General features: G+C 38.8%; 2 protein-coding genes across 5 annotated transcripts in view; one reads left to right on the top strand and one right to left on the bottom strand.

The window, feature by feature from the left end:
• RAD51B (RAD51 paralog B) overlaps positions 1–23,238 on the top strand; it is a 646,490-nt gene that overhangs the window by 8,899 nt on the left and 614,353 nt on the right. The window contains exon 4 of the mRNA XM_014591690.2: positions 3,749–3,865. Within this exon, the coding sequence (XP_014447176.1) occupies positions 3,749–3,865 (117 nt within the window). The remainder of the gene's footprint in view (positions 1–3,748; positions 3,866–23,238) is intronic.
• The window catches only part of LOC102495650 (mitochondrial import inner membrane translocase subunit Tim9-like), a 1,177-nt gene continuing 590 nt past the window's right edge, over positions 22,652–23,238 (bottom strand). Inside the window, exon 3 of one of the 4 annotated variants that reach the window (XM_006158763.1) lies at positions 22,652–22,756. In XM_006158763.1, the coding sequence (XP_006158825.1) occupies positions 22,652–22,756 (105 nt within the window). The remainder of the gene's footprint in view (positions 22,757–23,238) is intronic. The other 3 variants (XM_014591693.1, XM_014591691.1, XM_014591692.1) reach the window with 3 other exon arrangements.

Below are 23,238 nucleotides of genomic sequence, written 5' to 3'. Positions count from 1 at the left end.
AGGAGCAAGAAAATATTCTTGTATGTAGGTAGTAGGATCTATTTTGGTATTTATTACCATATTTTAGATAGTGATTGTGATTTGGATTATTACTATAATTATTAATGCAGAGGGTATAATGTTGGCTAGTATAAGAAATATTCAGGTGGTAGATTAATAGGATTTGGCAATCATTTGACTTTGGGTAGCAGTGAAGAAGGAAGGTGTCACAGATGCTTCTCTGATTTTTCTTTGAAAAACATTCTGATAAATTAGAGCATTTAATTGCCTATTTTCTCCAGATTGATTTGTTGAATATTTGCTAAAGACTAGTTCTTTAAGCTAGACCATATGATGAATCCCAAATGGCAGTACCTCATTGTTTGCTTAGCCTTTGTACCTATATTTTTCAGAAGATAAAAAAATACTATCATAAATTGTAAATAGTCAATACATAACTGTATTGTATGCGAATCTGTGACTGTTGGCAATGTCATCCAGAAGAACAGATAAAGTTTATTTACTACATATAAAAAAAAAAGAAAAACACAGAAGGACCATTTCTTAAAGTAAGAAATATTGGAAGAGGAACAGGTTGAGGGAGGCAAATCATGAATTCAATTTAGTACTGTCTCAGTTTTGCAAATTTAGGGCGATAAGAAATAGGCAGTTAATTATCTGGACCTGGACCTTGAAGGAGAGCCTGCACTAGAAGTATGCACTTTGGAGTCATTGTGTAAATATGGTAGCTAAAGTCATGGGAGTAGATGAGGGATTGTTTAAAAAGTATATGAAAGTATATATAGGAAGAAGGCAGGTGGGTCAGCCCTGGTGATGCAGTGGTAATGTGCAGTGGTACCCGGCGTACTCAGGGTAGGTACATGAACCCTCCCATGTGGGTCAGCCTCGCAGAGCATCATGTCTATGCCACCATCAGGCCCCATTTAATAAAACATTTTAAAAAATTAGATAAAATATCAGCATTCCAAAATGTTAGTAATAATTAATTTTAAAAATAAATTTTCTTGTAGACCATTACATTTTATAGTTCTAAATACAACAGTACTATTAAAACCAATGAATAACATGAGCAAAGTCTTGTATAATTTCCTGTGGACAAACACTTATACTAAGAAAACAGGAGAATTTCAGGATTTTTTTCTATTAGAAAATCTGCAGAGATACTATGTTCCTGGTTTTAGATACATTGCTATTCCCACTACCATTATCCCGGTTAAGCCATCTTTATTTTTCTTCAGTTACACTAACTTTCTGACACATTTCCAGCTTCCAGTATTATCTATTCACCTTCAGGCTATTCTTCAAAAACAACACTGAATGATTTGTGAAATGATAATGACAATGATGTATCATTATCCTTTCTCTTCAAAAATTTTATGTATTAATTTCCTGGGGCAATTCCAACACAAAATACCAAATACTGGGTGGCTTCAAACAAAAGAAATGTATTCTCTTATGCTTTTGGAAGCCTGAGATCCAAAATTAAGCTATAGGCAGAGTTGTATTCTCTCCAGAGGCTCTAGGGGGTAATCCATTCCTTGACTCTTCCAGCTTTTTTTTTTTTTTTTTTTTTTTGGGGGTTTTTTTTACTGGGGCCGCGCTTTTACAGACAGAGAGAGACATAGAGACAGAAAGAGAGAAATCACCCCCCAGGGGGGATGGCCACATCACAATCCCTTCTCCTCCATTCTCCTCTCGGGATCTTGGGCACGCACGCACACGAGGCCAGCATGAGTTTTAAGCCACTGGGTCCAGGACGCAAACTGTGGTTGACTACGTGGGAGTCCAGCGATATGGCCATTGCGCTAACTGCTGGTCCCAACTCTTCTAGCTTTTGATGACTATTAATATCCTTAGCTTGTGGCTGCTTCTTTGTACCATCTCCCATTTCCTCTGTATATTGAATCTCTCTGCCTTTTTCTTCCTTCCTTCCTTCCTTCCTTCCTTCCTTTCTTCCTTCCTTCCTTCCTTCCTTTCTTTTTCTTTTTGATTTTCCAGAGGCAAATCCTTTGCCAGAGAGATATGGTACCTGGAAGGTGGGGTAAGAAAACACCCCCCATGGGGGATGGTCATTCCACAATCCCCTCTTCTTCACCTCTCCCTTATTTTGGGATTTTGGGCACTCATGCACACATGCCTGGTGTGTTTCACAAGTTGTCAGGTCTGGGACTCTATCCAAGCAGTCATCCACAGGGGGTCCGGCTGCCTTAATCACAATGCCACCAGCTGGCCCTCCGCCTCTATTTCTCTTTGTTTTTAAGTTTTCATTGTTGCTATAGGATGTATGCACTTGCCAGAGAGACAGAGAGAGAAAGAGAGAGAGGGAAAGTAAGAGATCACCCCCTCTGCCCCAGAGGAGATGGCCATGCCACAATCCCTTCTTCTCTATTCCCCTCTTAGGATTTTGGGCACCAGTGCACATGTGTCTGGCGTGTTTTTCAATCTGCCAGGTCTGAGACTCAGAGTGAACTGTTGGCCATGTGGAATCCCGCACCTTAAACACTACCCCCCTGCTGGCACTCTGCATCTTCTTAAAAGGATATGTGTGATGGCACTTAGGGCCCATCTAGATAATCCTGGATTATCTCCTCATGTCAGGATCTTTAGCTGGATCGCATTTGCAAAAAATCTTTTTTCCAGAGAAAGTAACACTCACAGACACTTTCCAGGGATTCATGGATATCTCTTGGTAGTTCATTTCTTCCCTTATTCAAGCTATTCTTCACTAATAAACCTGAGTTTGAAATGATAAATAAATTGAGTCATTCCTTTTTCCTCTCAGTATAAAGTCCAAACTTCAACAAAGCTCTTCATGATTTCATCTCATCGCTTGGTACATTGTGACCGCACTCCGTCTTTCAGGTGTTCGAAATGAACTCTTCATTTTTTTGTAGTTTTTGTTAGTTTCCATTTCCTTTCTTTCTTGTTCCTTGGCCTTCCTTTGTATACTCTGTCCTCTTTGGTGAAAACATTCACACTCCTTTTTCTTATCTAACAGTTATTTCAAAATTAAAAAAAAATCATTTATTTATTTATCTGTATATTTGTTGTGATTTTCGAGCTGCTGTGTCTAGGACTCAAACCATGGCTTAGCCATGTGGGAATTTCAGCTGTCTTAACCGCCACACCACCTGCTGTCCCCAGTTGTTTAAAATTTTAACTTCGACATCCAGTTCTTACATGAAGTCTTCCTGAATCACAGAATCTAGATCAGGAGTACTGTTTCTATGTTTCCACTTTCTCTATCATATATCTCTTCTTAATTTTACTCTAATTGCCCAGTTTCTAGCCCCAATATCTTTTTTTAAAAAGAATTATTTATTCATTCATTCATTCATTCATTTTACTTTGACCAGACACACACACACACACACACACACACACACACACACACACACATATAGAGGAAAGTGAGAAAGCAAGCCACCAGGTCTGGGACTTGAACTGTGGTAGGCCATGTGGGAGTGTCCAGCACCTTAACCATCACGCCTCCTGCTGGCCCTTATACTCCCAATTTCATAGTCCCTTGTTGACTACATATTGAGATAGCAGGGGTGCTATCTGTTGTATTATGTCCCAATAATCTAGCTCAATCTCTGACCTGAGAAATATTTGTTGAACCAATGCAAAATAAAGGAGAAAAAAGGTGGATTGGGGTTATAGCTACTAAAACTTAGAGATCTGGAGTTGGTTTATGTTATTGAATAGAAATGAAGGTTGAAAAGATCTTAATCTTTTTCTTGATCAGGCTTATGGACTAAAGACACAAAGGTCTGCTCATCTCTCACCAGCATTCTTATCTACTACTCTTCCTGCTTTGGATGAAGCTCTGCATGGTGGTGTGGCTTGTGGATCCCTCACCGAGGTACACAAAAAACTTTCCAAACCTTCCTCCAGTGACCTATAATCTTCAGAGCCAATGGAAAAAGTTTAGTTAGGAAACATAAACTATTTCATGAGCATTAATCTGAATTAAAGCATAAATACTTCAACTGTATGGTGGAGATTCAGTACCCAGTATAATTGTTTTGCAAGTAAGTGTTCAAAAACCTTGCTGAATTACTCAAATATGTTTAGGTTGCTGTTTCTTTGAATCAAGTTAGAAAGTGATGAATGTTATAAAATGTTATTATGAAACAGTTTGGGAGAAATGAAAAGATCACTACTGGCCAGCCAGGTGGTGTGGTGGTTAAGATAGCTGAATCCCACATATCTGACTGACTGATTTGAGTTTTGGACCCAGCAGCTTGAAACACAAGCTGGGCGTGTGTGTATGTGTCCAAAATCCCAAGAGGAAAATGAAACAGAAGGGATTGTGGTGTAGTCATTTCCACTAGGGGTGCTTTCTCTCTTTCTTCCTCTCTGGCAAATCTTTAGTGCCCTATAGCAAAAAAAAAAAAAAAAAAAAAAGCAATAACTACTTAATATATCAGAAAGGAAAATTTGAAATTTTCCTAGCATATGGGCAAATTACAGTATTAAACTAAAGTGTGCTATTTTTGCTTCCAGTTGTGAATAACATTTGGTCTGAGGAAGTGATAGGTTATTGTATGAGTTAATATTGTTATGTATCAGGTTATTCCAAAACCAGCAAGTTAAACAACAATAAACATGTTACTTCTCAGTGTCTTTGGGAGTGGCTTAGCTTGGCGATACAAGGGTTTCCCTATCTGAAGCTTGGTTGAAGCTAGAGAGTTTGTTTCCTAGGGACCCACTCACATGACTGGTAAGTTGCTGGTTGCTGGCAGGAGGCTACCTTTGTCCCCATGTGGGCTCTCTACATGCTGTGTGAGTCTCACAGGACATGATGGATGACTTCTCTCAGGGTGAGTGGCCCAGGAGAATGCAAAAGGGAAGTGGTAATGCCTTTGATGCTCTTGCTCGGAAAGTTCCACACCATTACTTCTGCCACATTCTCTTCATTAGAAGTGAATCATTAAGTCCATTCCATATTCAGGGAGAGGGAAATTAGGTTCTGCCTTTTGATGGAAGAAGTGTCAAGAATTTTAAGACATTTTAAAACCACTATAGGTGTTTTACTTGAAAACTATATTGGTGTACTAATGGATGTGGCAACTTGTTAGCCTGTGTTTACCAATTCATTCCTGAGAACTTTTGCCTGAAGGCTCTAGGAGCATAGAAACTTTCAGCAAATTAAACAAGAGCAGACTCTTGAGCCAGCTCAGTGGGACAGTGATTAAGGGAGCCAAATCCCACATGGCCTACCACAGTTTGAGTCTCAGCCCCGACTACTTGAAAAACATGCTGTGTGTTTTTGTGTATGTGTGTGCGTGCACACACATGTGCATGCCTAAAATCCTGGTAGGATGGAAGAATGGAAGAAGGAAGATTGTAGTGTGACCATACCCCATTGTGGGGTGCTTTCTCTCTCTGGTGAGGACATGTAGCCTATGGCAGTAAAAGAAAAAATAAAAAAGAATAGACTTTTTTTTCACATTCTGATAATTATAATTTAACAATAGCTATTTTTTCCTTTATGATAAAGACTCTACTTGGATATTATATAGTTTGAATATGTCCCCCCCAAATTCATGTGTTAAAATTTGGTGAGCGAGTTTAATGTACCATTTTAATATTATAATGGAAATAGGTGGGTGAAAACTCAGTGTGACTATGATGTTGAAAGGGAGTAGGGCTTTTGGGGAGGAGATTAGGATTAAGGTCATCAGGGTGGGGTCCCTATGATTGAAGCTTGGTGGGATTATATAGAGAGGGAATGAGAAGAGAAACATGGACATAGACATGTTCACTTTTTCTGTCTGCCGTGTTACCTACTAGCAAGTAGACCCTTGCTGGATGCAGTCCCAAGCCATGAGCTGAGTAGACCTCATTTCTTATATGTGTATATACACATAAATATATTTTAAAGAATTAGTTATTTAATTTTATTATTATTTAATTTGCTATAGTGCATGTGCGCTCACCAGAGACAGAAAGAAAGAGAAAGAAAGAGAAAGAATGAGAAATCAAGCTACCAGGTCCAAGATTCGAACCACAGTCAGCCATGTGAGAGTCCAGTGCCCCAATCACCATGCCACCTGCTGGCCCCAAACCTCTATTTTTTTTTGGAGAGGTTTTTGCTATAGGGCACGTGTGCTCACCAGAAAGACAGAGATAGAGAGACAGAAAGCGAGAAATCACCTCCTGGGGGAGATGGCCATGCCACAATCCCTTCTCTTCCATTCTCTTCTCGGGATCTTGGGCATGCACGCACACATGCCCGGTGTGAGTTTAAACCATCAGGTCCGGGACTCAAACTGTGGTCAGCTACATGGGAGTTCAGTGACATAGCCATGACACCAACTACTGGTCTCCCAAACTTCTATTTTTATAAATCACCCAGTTTCAGGTATTTTCTGTTATTGCCAACAGAGTGGACTAGAACAGATGTTAATGCCTTATTTTATTTTCCATCTTCCAAGACAACAGATTTGCAGATATATATGAGCTATGCCTAGTAAATACCTATGAAATAGTTGGTATATTGGCTTGGTAGTACAGCAAATCATGTGCTGCTCAAGGGATGCCAGATCCATGTGGAAGGTGTTTATTTTTTAAAAATTTTGCCAGAGAATGTGTGCAGTCACCAGAGAAAGAGACAGAGAGAGGGAAAATGAGAAAGCATCCCCACCAGGGGAGTGGCCATGCCACAGTCCCTTCTCTATTCTTTTGGGATGTTAGGTGTGTATACACAGGTGCCAGCACTTTTCTTTTGTTATTGTCCTTCTATTTTTAATTAGATTTTTGCCATAGGGTGTGTGTGCTTGACAGAGAGAGAGAGACAGTGAGTGGGAAAGTGAGAAAACACCCCCTACTGGGGTAGCCATGGCACAATCTCTTCTCCTCCATCCCTGTCCTGGGACTTTGGGAACACATGCATACATGCCTGGCATGAGTTTAAAGCTGCCAGGTACAGGACTTAAACTGTGGTCAGCCCTGTGGGAATCCAGTACCTTAACCACCACATCAACTACTGGCCCGATTGACATGGTTTTTAAGCTGCAAGCCAGACTTGAACCTCACAGTCAGCCATGTTGGATTCAGCTGCCTTAACCACTATCTGCACAGGCTGGCTCCATGTGGAAGATCTTGATTTGGTTCTCTGTGGAACAGTAATTGATAGGTGGGTCCCCATGATCCTGGGTGACTTGAGGGGATTGAGCAGGCCATCTTGGCATAAGACTCTATTGAGAGCACTGGTCTCTTATTTTCTATAAAATAAATAAATGAAAACTAAAAAAACGTGAATGAGTAAGTTAGTTTTAAAAAAAAATAAAAAGAACCTCCTGTTGCTGTTGTAGTGTACTGCCACCAGATGGTGCTAGATAATATTTTACCTAATCTTTTTTGGGATCAAGTTAGACCTGCTCAAATAGGGTTTGTAGCAATAGTAATCCAGTTATAAACTTAGTCGTTCAAATAGCAAAAACAAAACAAAACAAAACAAAAACAAAAACAAAAAAAAACCCCAAAAACAAACTTATTTTATAATTGTATAAATGCTTTTTCACTTGCCAGTTATCAATGATTTTTTTAGGTTTTTGCTTTAAAGTGTATGCACTCACCAGAGAGAGACAAAGAAAGAGAAAGTGAGAAATCACCCCCAGGGGCAACGGCCATGCCGCAGTCCCTTCTCCTTCATTATCCTTTCAGGATTTTGGGCACACACATGTGCCTAGTTTGATTTTCAAGTTGCCAGGTCTGGAGTTTGAACCACGGTCAGCCAAGTGGGATCCAGTGTCTTCACTACCATGCCACCTGCTGGCTGCTTATCAGAATTTTTTGGAATTCCAGGGGAAGTTACAAGACTTTTAGGTGTTTTGTTATCATCTGGTTGGGTAACTTGTAATGAAAATACCCTGTTTTTTAGTGGAAAGTTCTCTATTTTCTGTTCTAGCTACAGATAGCCTCTTCAATCATTTTGGGTTTTTCAGTGGAGTACAGAGAGTATATCAGTATACCTTCTATATTAAAACAATTTTTTTTTCTTTATTTTTCTTCTCCCACACTAGAGTGTTTGTACCCTTGCTGGAGAGAGACAGAGAGGGAGAAAGAGGGAAAATGAGAAGGCATCCCCCTGCCCGATGGGTAATGGTCATGCTGTAATTCCTTCTTCTCCATTTCTCTCTTCTTTTGGGATATTGGACATGCATCCACATGTGCCCGGCATGTTTCTCAAGCCGCTGTTTGTGACTTGAACCATGCACTGGCCCATGTGGGATTCAGCTGCCTTAACCATGAAGTCACAGGCTGGTCCCAAAGTTTTTTTCTTTTTAAAATTTTTTAGAGAGATTTTTGCTATTGGGAGTGTGCACTTGCCAGAGAGACACAGAAAGACAGGGAGACAGAAAAGGAGAAATCACCTTCCAGGGGATGGCCATGCCATAATCCCTTCTCCTCCATTTTCCTCTTGGGATTTTTGGGCATACATGGACATGCACCTGGCGTGAGTTTCAAGCTGCTGGGTCCAGAACTCATATGGGAGTTCAACGACATAACCATTATATCATCTGCTGGTCCTGATCCCAAAGTTTTTTTTTTTTTTAAGAATTATCATATTGGGAACCAGCAGTTAGTGTAGGGGCTATGTCGCTGGATTTCCACGTAGTCGACCATGGTTCGCGTCCCAGACCCGGTGGCTTAAAACTCACGCCGGGTGCGTGTGCGTGCGTGCCCAAGATCCCAGGAGGAGAATGGAGGAGAAGGGATTGCGGCGTGACCATCCCCTCTGGGGGGTGATTTCTCGCTTTCTGTCTCTATGTCTCTCTCTGTCTGTCTGGCGAGCGCACGCGCCCTGTAGCAAAAACCTCTCCAAAAAAAAAAAAAAAAAAAAATGATCATATTTCACATAATTTATTTATTTATTTCAATTTGACTAGAGATGGACAGAGCAAGAGAGAGAGAGAAAGTGAGAAAGACAGCACCCCCAACAGGGTGTTTATGCCATGACCCAACTCCAGCCTTCAGCCAGCCTCAGATCATGGTCATACACATGCCCAGTATATTCAAAGAGGTCTCCAGACTTGAACTGAGAACCTTCCCATGTGGGATTGCCTTGCAGAGCATCATGTTTTCCTGCTGTGCCACTGTCTGACACTTTTTGCCTTTTTTTGAGAGGTAAACTTCATCCTGAATTTTAAAAATATATTTATTTGGGGACCAGCAGTTAGTGTAATGGCTATGTCGCTGGACTCCCACGTGGTCGACTGCGGTTCGCGTCCTGGACCCAGTGGCTTAAACTCACACCGGGCGCGTGTGCGTGCGTTCCCAGAATCCCGGGAGGAGAATGGAGGAGAAAGGATTGATGTGTGGCCATCCCCCCTAGAGGGTGATTTCTCGCTTTCTGTCTCTCTGTCTCTGTCTGTCTGGTGAGCGCACGCGCCCTATAGCAAAAACCTCTCAAAAAATATTTATTTGATTTATCATTATTATTATTATTTTAAGTTTAGTGATAAAGCAACCTACCAGGTTGGGACTCAAACCACTGTTGGCCATGTGAGAATTCACCACCTTAACTACCACACCACCTGTTGGCCCCGTCTTGAATTTCCATCATTCCCTATAGTTTCCTATACCTATAGTTTTTCTTTAACTTCCATATTCTTATACAAGGAATATAAAAACATTTGATTTACTTTTTTTCTTTAGAGAGATTTTTGTTATAGGGTATGTGTGCTTGCTGGAGACACAGATAGAAAGTGAGAAATCACCCACCAGAGGGAATAGCACGCCGCAGTCCCTTCTCCTGTATTCTCTTCTTGGGATTTTGGGTATGCTTACATGCCTGGTGTGAGTTTTAAGCCACTGGGTCCAGGACTTGAACTGCGGTGGACTACATGGAGTCCAGTGATGTAACCATTATGCCATTTGCTGGTCCCTAGTTTTGTTTATTTCTAAGTGTCATTAAATTCTGCATCTCTGTTTATTTCTAAGTGTCATTAAATTCTGCATCTCTGATTAAGTCATATCTGTAGCTCTTCTGTGAATTGTTTTTCTCACTTAACATTGTTTCTAAGATTTATCCATATTGTTGTATGTGACAAGATAATTCACTTTCACTGCTCTGTCATTTTGAGAATATGTCACAGTGTATTTATCACCTCTCCTATAAGTGCACGTTTGGGTTGTTCCCAGTTTGCTACTGATATGAACAAATCCTGTGAAAATTCTTGTGTCTGTTGATCACTTGTGTAAGTATTTCTTTAGGGCAGGATTGACAAACTACTACATCCTGGTCGAATCCTGCTCACTACCTCTTTTTGCAAGTACAGTTTTATAGTTATGTAGCTAAATTCATTTGTTTACATTTTGTCTGTGGCTGTTTTGTAATAGAAGGGCAGAGCTGAATTAGTTGTGGCAGAGAATGTGTGATCTGGAAAGCCTTAAATATTTAGTTTAACTGCCTTGGAATGATTTGGTGGTTATAGATAATGTGTATGTATAACTTTGCGCAATTATGACAAATTGTTTTCTGGAATGGTTGTACCTATTTCCACTCACACAGTAATGTATACAAGTTCTTCTTGCTCCGTATCTTTGCCTTACTTCTGCCATTTTTGTTATCTTAGTTTTCATTTGCCTGATTACTGAGCTTAAACATCTTTTCATAATTCATTTGGATATATATATTTCTAGTTTTGCCAGAGAGTGCACTCTCCAGAGAGAAGAGAGTGAGGGAGAAGAAAGCGCTCCCCATGGGAAATGGTCACGTTGCAGTTCCTTCTCCTCCAACCCTATCAGGATTTTGGGCATGCACACACACATGCCTGGTGTGTTTCTCAAGCTGCTGGGTCTGAAACAAGAATCACAAGTCAGCTGTGTGGGATCTAGTTGCTTTAACCACCAGGCTACAGAACCAGCTCTGGATATTTCCTTAAAAGCAACTTCATTAAGGTGTAATTGAGACTTAATGAAATTCAACCATGGTAACTATAATTTAGTGGCTTTAGCTGTCATTATTACAAGTAAATTTTTTTTTTAAGATGTTACCTTTATTGATCTCAAGGTTTTTTTTTTAGATTTATTTATTTATTTATTTATTCATTGATTCCTTCCTTCATTTCAACAGAGAGAGATAGAGAGGAAAGTGAGAAAGCAAGCCACCAGGTCCAGGACTCGAACCATGGTCAGCAACATGAGTGTCCAGCGCCTTAACCACCATGCCACCTGCTGGTCCCATTACAAGTAAATTTTAGAACATTCGCATCATCCTAAAACATTCTCTTGTACCCATTTGTAGTTAATCTCTACTTACATTCTTAACCCTAGGTAACTTTTTGTTCTGTTCTCTGTCTCTATAAATTTATTTAAACATATTTTGTATAAATAAAATTGTACAATACAGTCTTTTATGTTTATTTTCACATTGCATTATGTTTTTGAGGTGCATACATGTTATAGCATGTATTACCTTGTTTCTTTCAATCATTGAATAGTATTCCATTTTATAGATATTGACTACTTTGATTATCTATTCATCAATTGATAGATATTTGGATTGATTCCAGTTTTTGTCATAAATAATGCTGCTGTGAACATTCATGGACATGTCTGTATAGAAACAGGTTTTTGTTTCTCTTGGGTTGATTCCTAAGAGTGAAATGACTGCATCACGTACGCGTCCTGGACCCAGTGGCTTAAACTCACACCGGGCGCGTGTGCGTGCGTTCCCAGAATCCCGGGAGGAGAATGGAGGAGAAAGGATTGAGGTGTGGACATCACCCCTAGAGGGGGTGATTTCTCGCTTTCTGTCTCTCTGTCTCTGTCTGTCTGGTGAGCGCACGCGCCCTATAGCAAAAACCTCTCAAAAAATATTTATTTGATTTATCATTATTATTATTATTTTAAGTTTAGTGATAAAGCAACCTACCAGGTTGGGACTCAAACCACTGTTGGCCATGTGAGAATTCACCACCTTAACTACCACACCACCTGTTGGCCCCGTCTTGAATTTCCATCATTCCCTATAGTTTCCTATACCTATAGTTTTTCTTTAACTTCCATATTCTTATACAAGGAATATAACAACATTTGATTTACTTTTTTTCTTTAGAGAGATTTTTGTTATAGGGTATGTGTGCTTGCTGGAGACACAGATAGAAAGTGAGAAATCACCCACCAGAGGGAATAGCACGCCGCAGTCCCTTCTCCTGTATTCTCTTCTTGGGATTTTGGGTATGCTTACATGCCTGGTGTGAGTTTTAAGCCACTGGGTCCAGGACTTGAACTGCGGTGGACTACATGGAGTCCAGTGATGTAACCATTATGCCATTTGCTGGTCCCTAGTTTTGTTTATTTCTAAGTGTCATTAAATTCTGCATCTCTGTTTATTTCTAAGTGTCATTAAATTCTGCATCTCTGATTAAGTCATATCTGTAGCTCTTCTGTGAATTGTTTTTCTCACTTAACATTGTTTCTAAGATTTATCCATATTGTTGTATGTGACAAGATAATTCACTTTCACTGCTCTGTCATTTTGAGAATATGTCACAGTGTATTTATCACCTCTCCTATAAGTGCACGTTTGGGTTGTTCCCAGTTTGCTACTGATATGAACAAATCCTGTGAAAATTCTTGTGTCTGTTGATCACTTGTGTAAGTATTTCTTTAGGGCAGGATTGACAAACTACTACATCCTGGTCGAATCCTGCTCACTACCTCTTTTTGCAAGTACAGTTTTATAGTTATGTAGCTAAATTCATTTGTTTACATTTTGTCTGTGGCTGTTTTGTAATAGAAGGGCAGAGCTGAATTAGTTGTGGCAGAGAATGTGTGATCTGGAAAGCCTTAAATATTTAGTTTAACTGCCTTGGAATGATTTGGTGGTTATAGATAATGTGTATGTATAACTTTGCGCAATTATGACAAATTGTTTTCTGGAATGGTTGTACCTATTTCCACTCACACAGTAATGTATACAAGTTCTTCTTGCTCCGTATCTTTGCCTTACTTCTGCCATTTTTGTTATCTTAGTTTTCATTTGCCTGATTACTGAGCTTAAACATCTTTTCATAATTCATTTGGATATATATATTTCTAGTTTTGCCAGAGAGTGCACTCTCCAGAGAGAAGAGAGTGAGGGAGAAGAAAGCGCTCCCCATGGGAAATGGTCACGTTGCAGTTCCTTCTCCTCCAACCCTATCAGGATTTTGGGCATGCACACACACATGCCTGGTGTGTTTCTCAAGCTGCTGGGTCTGAAACAAGAATCACAAGTCAGCTGTGTGGGATCTAGTTGCTTTAACCACCAGGCTACAGAACCAGCTCTGGATATTTCCTTAAAAGCAACTTCATTAAGGTGTAATTGAGACTTAATGAAATTCAACCATGGTAACTATAATTTAGTGGCTTTAGCTGTCATTATTACAAGTAAATTTTTTTTTTAAGATGTTACCTTTATTGATCTCAAGGTTTTTTTTTTAGATTTATTTATTTATTTATTTATTCATTGATTCCTTCCTTCATTTCAACAGAGAGAGATAGAGAGGAAAGTGAGAAAGCAAGCCACCAGGTCCAGGACTCGAACCATGGTCAGCAACATGAGTGTCCAGCGCCTTAACCACCATGCCACCTGCTGGTCCCATTACAAGTAAATTTTAGAACATTCGCATCATCCTAAAACATTCTCTTGTACCCATTTGTAGTTAATCTCTACTTACATTCTTAACCCTAGGTAACTTTTTGTTCTGTTCTCTGTCTCTATAAATTTATTTAAACATATTTTGTATAAATAAAATTGTACAATACAGTCTTTTATGTTTATTTTCACATTGCATTATGTTTTTGAGGTGCATACATGTTATAGCATCTATTACCTTGTTTCTTTCAATCATTGAATAGTATTCCATTTTATAGATATTGACTACTTTGATTATCTATTCATCAATTGATAGATATTTGGATTGATTCCAGTTTTTGTCATAAATAATGCTGCTGTGAACATTCATGGACATGTCTGTATAGAAACAGGTTTTTGTTTCTCTTGGGTTGATTCCTAAGAGTGAAATGACTGCATCACGTAATAGGTATATGCTTAACTTTTTAAGAATCTGCCACAGGGATGGCAGATGATGTGGTGGTTAAGAGTGCTGGACTCCCACATGACTGACCGTGGTTCAAGTCCCAAGCCTGGTGGTTTGCTTTCTCACTTTCCTCTCTCTTTCTTACTCTGTCCCTTTCTGTTCAAATTAAAATAAATAAATAAATAAAGTTAAATAAAATAATTCTTAAAACAAAAGAGAGAGAAAAATCTACCAGACTTGTTTCCAAAGTAGCTGTACCATTTTACATTCTCATCAATAATTCATGATGGTTTATCTTCCCACATTCTTAATCACACCTGGTATTGTTTATTTTTTGATTTTAGCTTGTCTAGTGGGTGTGTAGTGATATCTCATTGTGGTTGGTTTTAATTTGCATCTACCCATTGACTACTGGTATTAAATTTCTATTCATGTGTTTATTAGTTAATCCTATATTTTCTTGGCTTAAATGTCTATTTAGATCATTTGCCCATTTAAAAAATTGGTTGGTTGTTTTCTTATTACCGAGTTGTATGTGTTTATATGTCTTGGATACAAGTCCTTTGTCAGGTATATAATTGTAAATATTTTCTCTCAGTCTATGGTTTGTTCATATATTTTGTTTTTCTTTCTTTCTTTCTTTTTTTTCTTTAGGTTTTTGCTATAGCACATGTGCACTTGCCAGAGAAAGAGAGAGGGAAAGTGAGAAATCACCCAGGAGAGATGGCTATGACAAAATCCCTTCTCCAGATTGGGAGATTTGGGGATTTGGGGCATACATGCACATATGCCTGGAATGATTTTCAAGCCGTTGGGTCAGGGACTTGAACTGTGGTTGACCATGTGGGAATTTAGTACCTTAACCACCATGCCACCTGCTGGCGCTGTATATTTTCTCTTTCTTGTTTCCCCCCCTAATTTATCCATTTATTTATTTATCCATCCATTTATCCATTTATTTATTTATTTATTTATTTATTTATTTAAATTTGACCAGAGAGGGAGAGAGTAAGAGAGATAGAGGGAAAGTGAGGAAGCAAGTTGCCGGGTCTTGGTCTTGAACCATGATTGGCCATATGGCAGTCTAACGTCCTTAACGACCATGCCACCTGCCAGCCCCTGGCCCTGTATATTTTCTTAATGGTAGTGTTTGAAGTGCAAAAGTTTCACATTTTAATGTAGTCTGTTTTTTTCACTTTTTAAAAAATATAGGTTGTGCTTTTGGTGTTCTCTCTAGGAACTCTTGGCCTAGAGGACATGGAGGCTTTTGCTATGTTTCCTTCTAGAAGTTTTATAGTTTTAGATTTTAAATTTAGGGCTATGATCTATTTCAAGTTAATTTTTGTTTATAGTGTGGTATAGCGTCTAAAGTTTTTTTTTTTTTTTTAAATGTGAGTACTTATTTTAGTACCATTTGTTGAAAAATGAACTTTTCTCATTGAATTATCTTGGTAACCTTTGTCAACAAACAAATAGACTATAAGTAAAAAGATTTATTTCTGAGCTCTCAATTCCTTTCTATTGATTTACATTAATTTAAAAAGATTTCACAGTTTTATTTTTTTGTGTGCAATGCTTGTTCGCATTTGTTCGCTTTTTAAAAATTTCATTGTTTAGGGCCACCTGGTTGCATGATGGTTAAGGTGGCTAGGTCCCACATAGCTAACTTTGTGGTTCAAGTCCCAAAACGAGCAGCTTCAGAAACATGCCAGGTACATGTGTTTACATGTGCATGTATGAATGTGTCCAAAAATCCCTAAAGGAGAAATGAATGATAAGGAATTATAGCATGTCCATCCCCAAGGGGAATGGTTTCTCACTTTCCCTCTCTCTCTCTCTCTTTGTCTCTCTCTGGCGAGTGCATTTATCCTCCGACAAATTTTTAAAAGTTTAATATAAAAAATTGAGTTGTTTATCTTTTTTGTTTATATACAGGAGTTATTAATATATTGGTGGTACTTTTTAGAATTATTTATATGCATTGCAATTATATATATATACATATATATTTTTTTTTTTAAGAGGTTTTCGCTATAGGGCACGTGCGCTCGCCAGACAGACAGAGAGAGACAGAAAGCGAGAAATCACCCTCCGGGGGGATGGACACGCTCCAATCCCTTCTCCTCCGTTCTCCTCTTGGGATTTTGGGCACGCACGCACATGCACCCAGCGTTCAGCTTAAGCCACCGGGTCCAGGACACGAACCGCGGTTGACTACATGGGAGTTCAGAGACATAGCCATTACACTAACTGCTGGTCCCTGCAATTATATTTTGCTAATCGTTCCACTTTCTTTGATTTCTTTTTGGTTGGCCAGATGTTAATTACTTTTAATGTAGGTGAATGAATCCATCTTCACTTCATGATTAGTATTTTTTTTAAAGAATTATTTATTTAATTCCATTCACATTATTATTATTATTATTGTTATTGTTATTGTTATTGTTTTAATTTAATCAGAGAGTGACAGAGAGAGAAAGGGAAAGTAAGAAAGCAAGTTTCTAGGTCTGGGACCCGAAGCATTGTCGGCTATGTGGGAATCCAGTGCCTTTAACCACCACACCACCTGCTGGCCCACATGATTAATATTTTTCATATCTTCTTGAAGAAATTCTCCCTTCCCCCAAGTTCATAAGATATTCTATTTTTTTTTCAAAATCTGAAGTTTTAAATAAGTAACTTTTTAATTTACTTTTTTTGTTTAATCATCAGAGGGTATGTGTGCTTGTCAGAAAGAAACAGAGAGATGGAGAGTGGGGAGAGCACCCTTCTCCCCACAAGGAGGCATGGTCATGTCATGATCCATTCTACTTCATTTCTAATCCTGTTGGGATTTTGAGCACGTATGCACACATGCCAGTGTGTTTTTCAAGCCAGTGGGGTCAGAACTTGAACTGTGGTTGTGTCCCATTTCTTAAGAGCATCAAATTCCTCACTTTTGGGAAACAGGCAGAGAATTCTGAACCTATTCTTCTGGAAAATTAGCAGTAAAGATATGTTTGCAGTTTAAACTTAAAATTTTTTACTACATGGTGTTTAAATCAGTTGGTAGCCTTCTCATCAAAATCATATAGATCAATATTTCTCCTTTCTTTTTTCAATCTATCCTGCTAAGGAGCCTTTTTAAGACTATTTTCTTAATCATTCCACTTTCACTCACTGAAATTTTAGTACCACAAACACACTGTGTACCTGTGTATCTATTCTTAATACATAAAAGTAAAATTCTTCCCTCCTCCTCCATACCAAGTTTTACCCTGCTGGGAATGCATGAGATAGATACTATTTTTTTAAAAGAATTATTTTATTTAACTATTTATTTACTTATTTTAATTTGACCAGAGAGGTAAAGAGAGAGAGAAAGAAAGTGAGAAAGCAAGCTACCAGGTCTGGGACTTGAACCATGGTCAGCCATGTGGGAGTCCAGTGCCCTTAACCATGATGTCACCTGCTGGCCCTGAGAGAGATATTAGTATGCCTAGGTAAAATTAAAGTTGTATTTATTTATTTATTTATTTTTATTATTATTATTTTTAGAGGTTTTTGCTATAGGGCACATACGCTCGCCAGACAGACAGAGAGAGACAGAGACAGAAAGCAAGAAATCACCCCCCCCGGGGGGAGGGCTATGCCGCAATCCCTTCTCCTCCATTCTCCACTCGGTATCTTGGGCATGCATGCACACGCGCCCGGTGTGAGTTTTAAGCCACTGGTTCTGGGACGCGAACCGTGGTCAACTACGTGGGAGTCCAACAACATAGCCATTATGTTAACTGCTGGTCCCTTAAAGTTGTACTTAAAAGGATCATCAAAAATGGTATTTTTATATTATAATCTAGAGATTACAGAACTAGAAAACTGGTCCAAACTCATGTTGACAAAAGAGGTATAATATCTGTATATCTTCGTTCAAGAGTACCTCTGGGAGAGCAAACCCATGAAGCCCTGCATAGTCTTTGCAGCATTGAGAGTGATAATTATACTCAGATCCTTGCTTTATGAAATGAGAAACAGGGGTCCAGAAGTTAGTGTAGTGACTATGTCACTGGACTCCCATGTAGTCGACCGTGGTTCAAGTCCTGGACCTGGTGGCTTAAACTCAACGCCAGGCGTGTGTGCGTGCGTGCCCAAGATCCCAAGAGGAGAATGGAGGAGAAGGGATTGTGGCATGGCAATCCCCCCAAGGGGGTGATTTCTCACTTCCTGTCTCTCTGTCTCTCTTTTTGGTCTTTCTGGTGAGCACATGCACCCTGTAGCAAAAACCTCTCTCTTTTTTTTTTTTTTTAAAGATTTATTTTATTGAACTTTATTTTCCAGTTTGATCAGAGAGAAACAGACAAGGAGAGAGAGGGAAAGTGAGAAAGCAAGCCACCACATATGGGACTCGAACCGTGGTTGGCCATGTGGGAGTCCAGCGCCCTTAACCACCACGCCACCTGCCGGCCCGCAAAAACCTCTCTTAAAAAAATAAAAAAAAAGGAGAAACAGCATAGCGCATTTCTATTTCATTTGTATTTCCCAAGTCATTTCTATATTTTGTTCATAAGGACCAAGTGTCCTCCTTAAGTAGGGCAATTTTACTTTGGAAGTGATTCTCCTTCTTTTCCAAGAGAGGCAGGACGCCTGAGTCTTGAGTCCTTTTTTTTTTTTCTGAGAGATTTTTGCTATATGGTGTGTGCACTTGCCAGAGAGACAGAGAGACAGGAAGTGAGAAATCACCTACCAGGGGAATGGCCACACTGCAATCCTTTCTCTTCCATTCTCCTCTCACAACTTTGGGTACACACACACACATGCACCTGGCGTGAGTTTGCAGCCACTGGGTCTGGAACTCGAACCACGGTCAACTACATGGGAGTCCAGTGCTGTAACCATTATGCCATCTGGTGGTCCCACCAGAGTCCTATTTTAGTATCCCAAGTTTTCCTTGGAACAATTCATATTATGGCATTTTTTTTCTTCCTTTCTCATTGGCAGGATTAGTGGTGGCCTACACAATCACAGGAGATAAGGCAGGAATTTAAATTAATATGCCTACAAGGGCCAGCATGTATCAGAAAAATATACAGTAGGGAAGTGTAAGATATGGATGCTTTATTGATTGCTTACAACAGTAGAAAGCATTTATTTTTCTCACTCAGAGGTTTGCAGAGGTGAATCTTGTTTCCCACCAGGCTCATGTCAGGCTCAGATCTGCCCCGTGTTCAGCAACAGCAGTGGGAACACTAGGAAGAGGTTTCAGATGGATGTCTTTTTTTTGGAGAGGTTTTTTTTTTTTTTTTTTTTTTTTTTTTTTTTTTTGCTATAGGGCGCGTGCGCTCACCAGACAGACAGAGAAAGAAAGAGAGATAGAAAGCGAGAAATCACCCCCCAGGGGGGATGGCCACGCCGCAATCCCTTCTCCTCCTTTCTCCTCTTGGGATCCTGGGCATGCATGCACACGTGCCCGGTGTGAGTTTAAGCCACCGGATCCAGGACTCAAACCGCGGTCGACTACGTGGGAGTCCAGCAACATAGCCATTACGCTAACCGCGGTCCATCAGATGGGTGTCTCTTGAAGATGGTCTATTGAAATGATTTGTCTACCCTCCCCAGTATTTTGAAACGTAAGATAACCAGGCCTGTGTCCAAACAGTGTAAGACTTTACTTTGATTGATTGGATTGTTATTCTCAATTCTTCACTCATTCCCTGATTTATACATAGGGAATTTATAAATAAACATCTTCTCCCTAATGGTTCCCTGTGGTCTTTATATGACATACGTTCAGTAAATGCTGTTAAATGAACAAGTATGTCCCTTGGTACTGTTTGATTTTTGTTAACTGTGCAATTTGGAGTGCTTGTTGTTTCCATGGCCTCCTGCTTTTACTCTCAGTTCTATTTCTCCCTCCCTTCCCATTTACTTCAAAAAGTGACAGCTTTCAATATGAAATAGAGGAAGTGGTGGAGGGGCCGGAAGATGACGTGGTGGGTAAGGCACTGGACTCCCACATGGCTGACGGCAGATTGAGTCCCAGACCTGGCTTTTCACTCTCCTAGCTTTCTCTGTCTCTCTCTCTCTCTCTCTGGTCAAATTGAATAATAATAATAATAATAATAATAAATAAATAAAATTAGGGGGCAAGCAGATGACATAATGGCTATGATGCGGGATTCACACATAGCTGGCCGTGGTTTGAGTTGTGGATTCGATGACTTGAAACTCATGCCGGGTACATGTGCATGCTTGCCCGAGATACTGGGAGGAGAATGGAGAAGGGATTGCAGGGTGGCCATCCCCTCTGCGGGAGGAGTGATCTCTCACTTCCCCTCTCATCGTCTCTGTCTCTCTCTCTCTCAAGTGCATGTGCCCTAGAGCAAAAATGTCTTAAAAAATAATAGTAAATAAAATTAAATAAATAAGTCTTTAAAAATAAAGAGGAAGTGTTGGAGAGAGCCCAAGACATAAACTGTTCCACATGTGAATGTAAAGTAATTTAAGATTAAGATTCCTCTCACAAAGTGAAGTACAGCCTGGCCTCTGAGATTGGCTCCCACGTGGCTAGCTCTGTGGTTCAAGTCTCAGACCCAGCAGATTTTTTGTTGTGTTTTGTTTTGATTTTAGGATTTAGAAAGGTAGTTATTTTTAAATATGAATTCTGTAGGTCCAAAGACCTAATCATATTTCTACATAATTGTTGAATAAATGGAGAAAGGTGGTTAGATGCCTAGGGTCATTAAAAAAAATGATACGAAGTTTCCATATGCTCTCTTGTGTCAGAGCCACAGAGCCAGCAGTCCTTAAAGTTTCTTCTGCTAAGTATTAGCTTGGCAGACTGTTCTATCCTGTTGCTCTCATCTTAAATGTGGGGGAAGTTGACTTGGTAAGATTTTAGGTCCTAACCGAGCCAGTCATCTCAACTGTGCAATCTCATTTAGGATTAAAGTGAGTAGGCTTAAGTTTTACTTGAGTATAATTAGACTTTTATTTTCTTGAGAATACTTTCCTTTCTCCTTCAAACCAATTACTAATATTTGCTTCCTTGATGATATTTGAGTGACCTTCATAACTAATTTTCTTCTAGTTTTTTTTTTATGTTTTTCAGGCAGAGTTGAAACATCAGCTCTAACTGGATGAAGCTAATTGTATTTTACTGGTGTTTTGTGCGTGTGAATATTGTGTTCACTCTGAGTTCCCAAGAAGCAAGTAACTTAGACTGTTTTGGTTTGGCATGTTTTCTCTTTCTAACCACCAGTGGGGCTGAAGCTGGGAATGGAACACAACTTGAAATTTTGTGGTTTGGGTGTTAGAATTCAAAGCTAGACTTTCTGAAACTAAGAATTATTAACGCTGAAATGTTTTCACCCACTAAGTAAACCCGAAAAAATAATGAAATTTAACTTGCGACAGCCCATAAAACTGCATATGGTGTAATTTTTTTTTTTTGAGGCTAGAGGGGGGGTGCATCTATATAAAGAAGATCTGAGAGTGCTGTAGAAATAGAAATTAGGTATTATAGTTTAAGGTAAATATTATTATCAAACTCCAAAAACAAATATAAAATCAGAAATCTCCTAATGTTATTCATGTGATGTTCTACTTTCCCCTAGACTGTTCTGAATAAAGTACATAACAGTAATAAAGAAAGGAAAATGCCCTTTGTGCTTGTTTTACTTCTCAGATATTTTTACATGTTTGCTTTAAAGATGAAACATTGGATCACTGGGAAAGTCGAGAAGCATATTTGCATAGAAAAACACATCACGACTTTCCCAATGACCTAATAGTGACTTATTGCCTTACATTTTCATGATATTTGATAATTTACTAAGTACATATGTATCATCTTAGCGAAAGAGTTGTTTCACCTTTTCATTAAAAGTCACAAATCATTGAATGATTTGCAGCTTGTTAAGTCCGAGATTATATCTAAAACCTAGCATGTAGATAGTATATATAAAAGGCCAGTTCTCTGTTCCTCCATTAGTTAGCATAAACATCATCATTTTCAAAGTCCACTTTCAATTTTTACTGATAGAACATGCCCTTGCTTTGATATCTGATGATTAATTTGATCCATGTTGTCTTTTTTTTTTCTTGCATATAACCATTTTATGCATTTACCAGCAATTTGAGGCAGACATGAATGAACAGGAATACTTGGAGGATGATGGCGACTGAAAACATTTCAACATATTCACAGTCCAGTCAGAATATATGGTGCTATATAGCATAAACAATTGTTCAGTGAGATTTCCATTTATTTCATGTTCAGTAATAAATCTTTTTTCTATCTCCTTCATGGTTGAACACATATTTTGCTTTAAAATTAACAGTCATGATTGAAGAAACAATCACTTATTTTTCTAATCAAGTGACAATGCTGCTGAATCTTAAGGCCTCAACAAAAGTTGCATTGTATTATTTTCATTTAATAATAAGACCTTCTATTTGATTATCCTTGGTATATAGTGATTTTTTTTCTCCGGTGGTTTCTGTTTGCCAAACAGTTGTGACCGACAGTTTACATGGTGACTACTGCTTTCAGGGGATTCAATCAGATGAATCTTCACTTCCAGTGCAATACTTGGCACACTTTCACTGATAGTCCATCCATCTAGGCCTCTCTATTGTGGTTGGCCGAGGAGTCCTGCTTTGGCTGGCAGGGCTTCATTCTGCTGAATATGATATTCCTGAAATCTCATGGATATTCTTTGTGTCATTTTTAGATACTTTTCTTTTTTTTCTTTTTTTTTTCTTTTTTTTTCTTTTTTTTTCTTTTATTTTTTATTTTTTTTATTTTATTATCATCATAATCTTCTTTCTATTACACTAGATTACATATAACTTTACATTGACTTCCATTGCTTTTTCAAAAGGGAATGCCATGCATGTCAGTCAATACAGAGATATCAATCTCCCCGCTTTATCATTCAATATCTTTTCCATGCTTTTCCCAATAATTATTATTATAATTTTTTTAAACAGTCAATCACTATTTCTCATTTTGCTTATTAAAGAGACTTCACCCATCATGAAATATTTCCCAGACCGGTTCAGTTGAGAATACTATACATGTCATCATCAACAGGTAATAAACCATATCTATTTCTCATTAACATCCTGCCTCTCTATTGTTCACTGCTGTCTTTATCCTCTTCTCCCTCCTTTTTTTTTTTTTATACTTTGTTTTTTATTATAAATTTTTTTTTCT

The sequence above is a fragment of the Tupaia chinensis genome, unplaced genomic scaffold (genome assembly GCF_000334495.1).
Source record: "Tupaia chinensis unplaced genomic scaffold, TupChi_1.0 Scaffold000609_1, whole genome shotgun sequence".
Taxonomy (NCBI): domain Eukaryota; kingdom Metazoa; phylum Chordata; class Mammalia; order Scandentia; family Tupaiidae; genus Tupaia; species Tupaia belangeri.
Note: the sequence above shows the minus strand (reverse complement) of the source record. Positions and strands in the feature narration are given on the sequence as shown.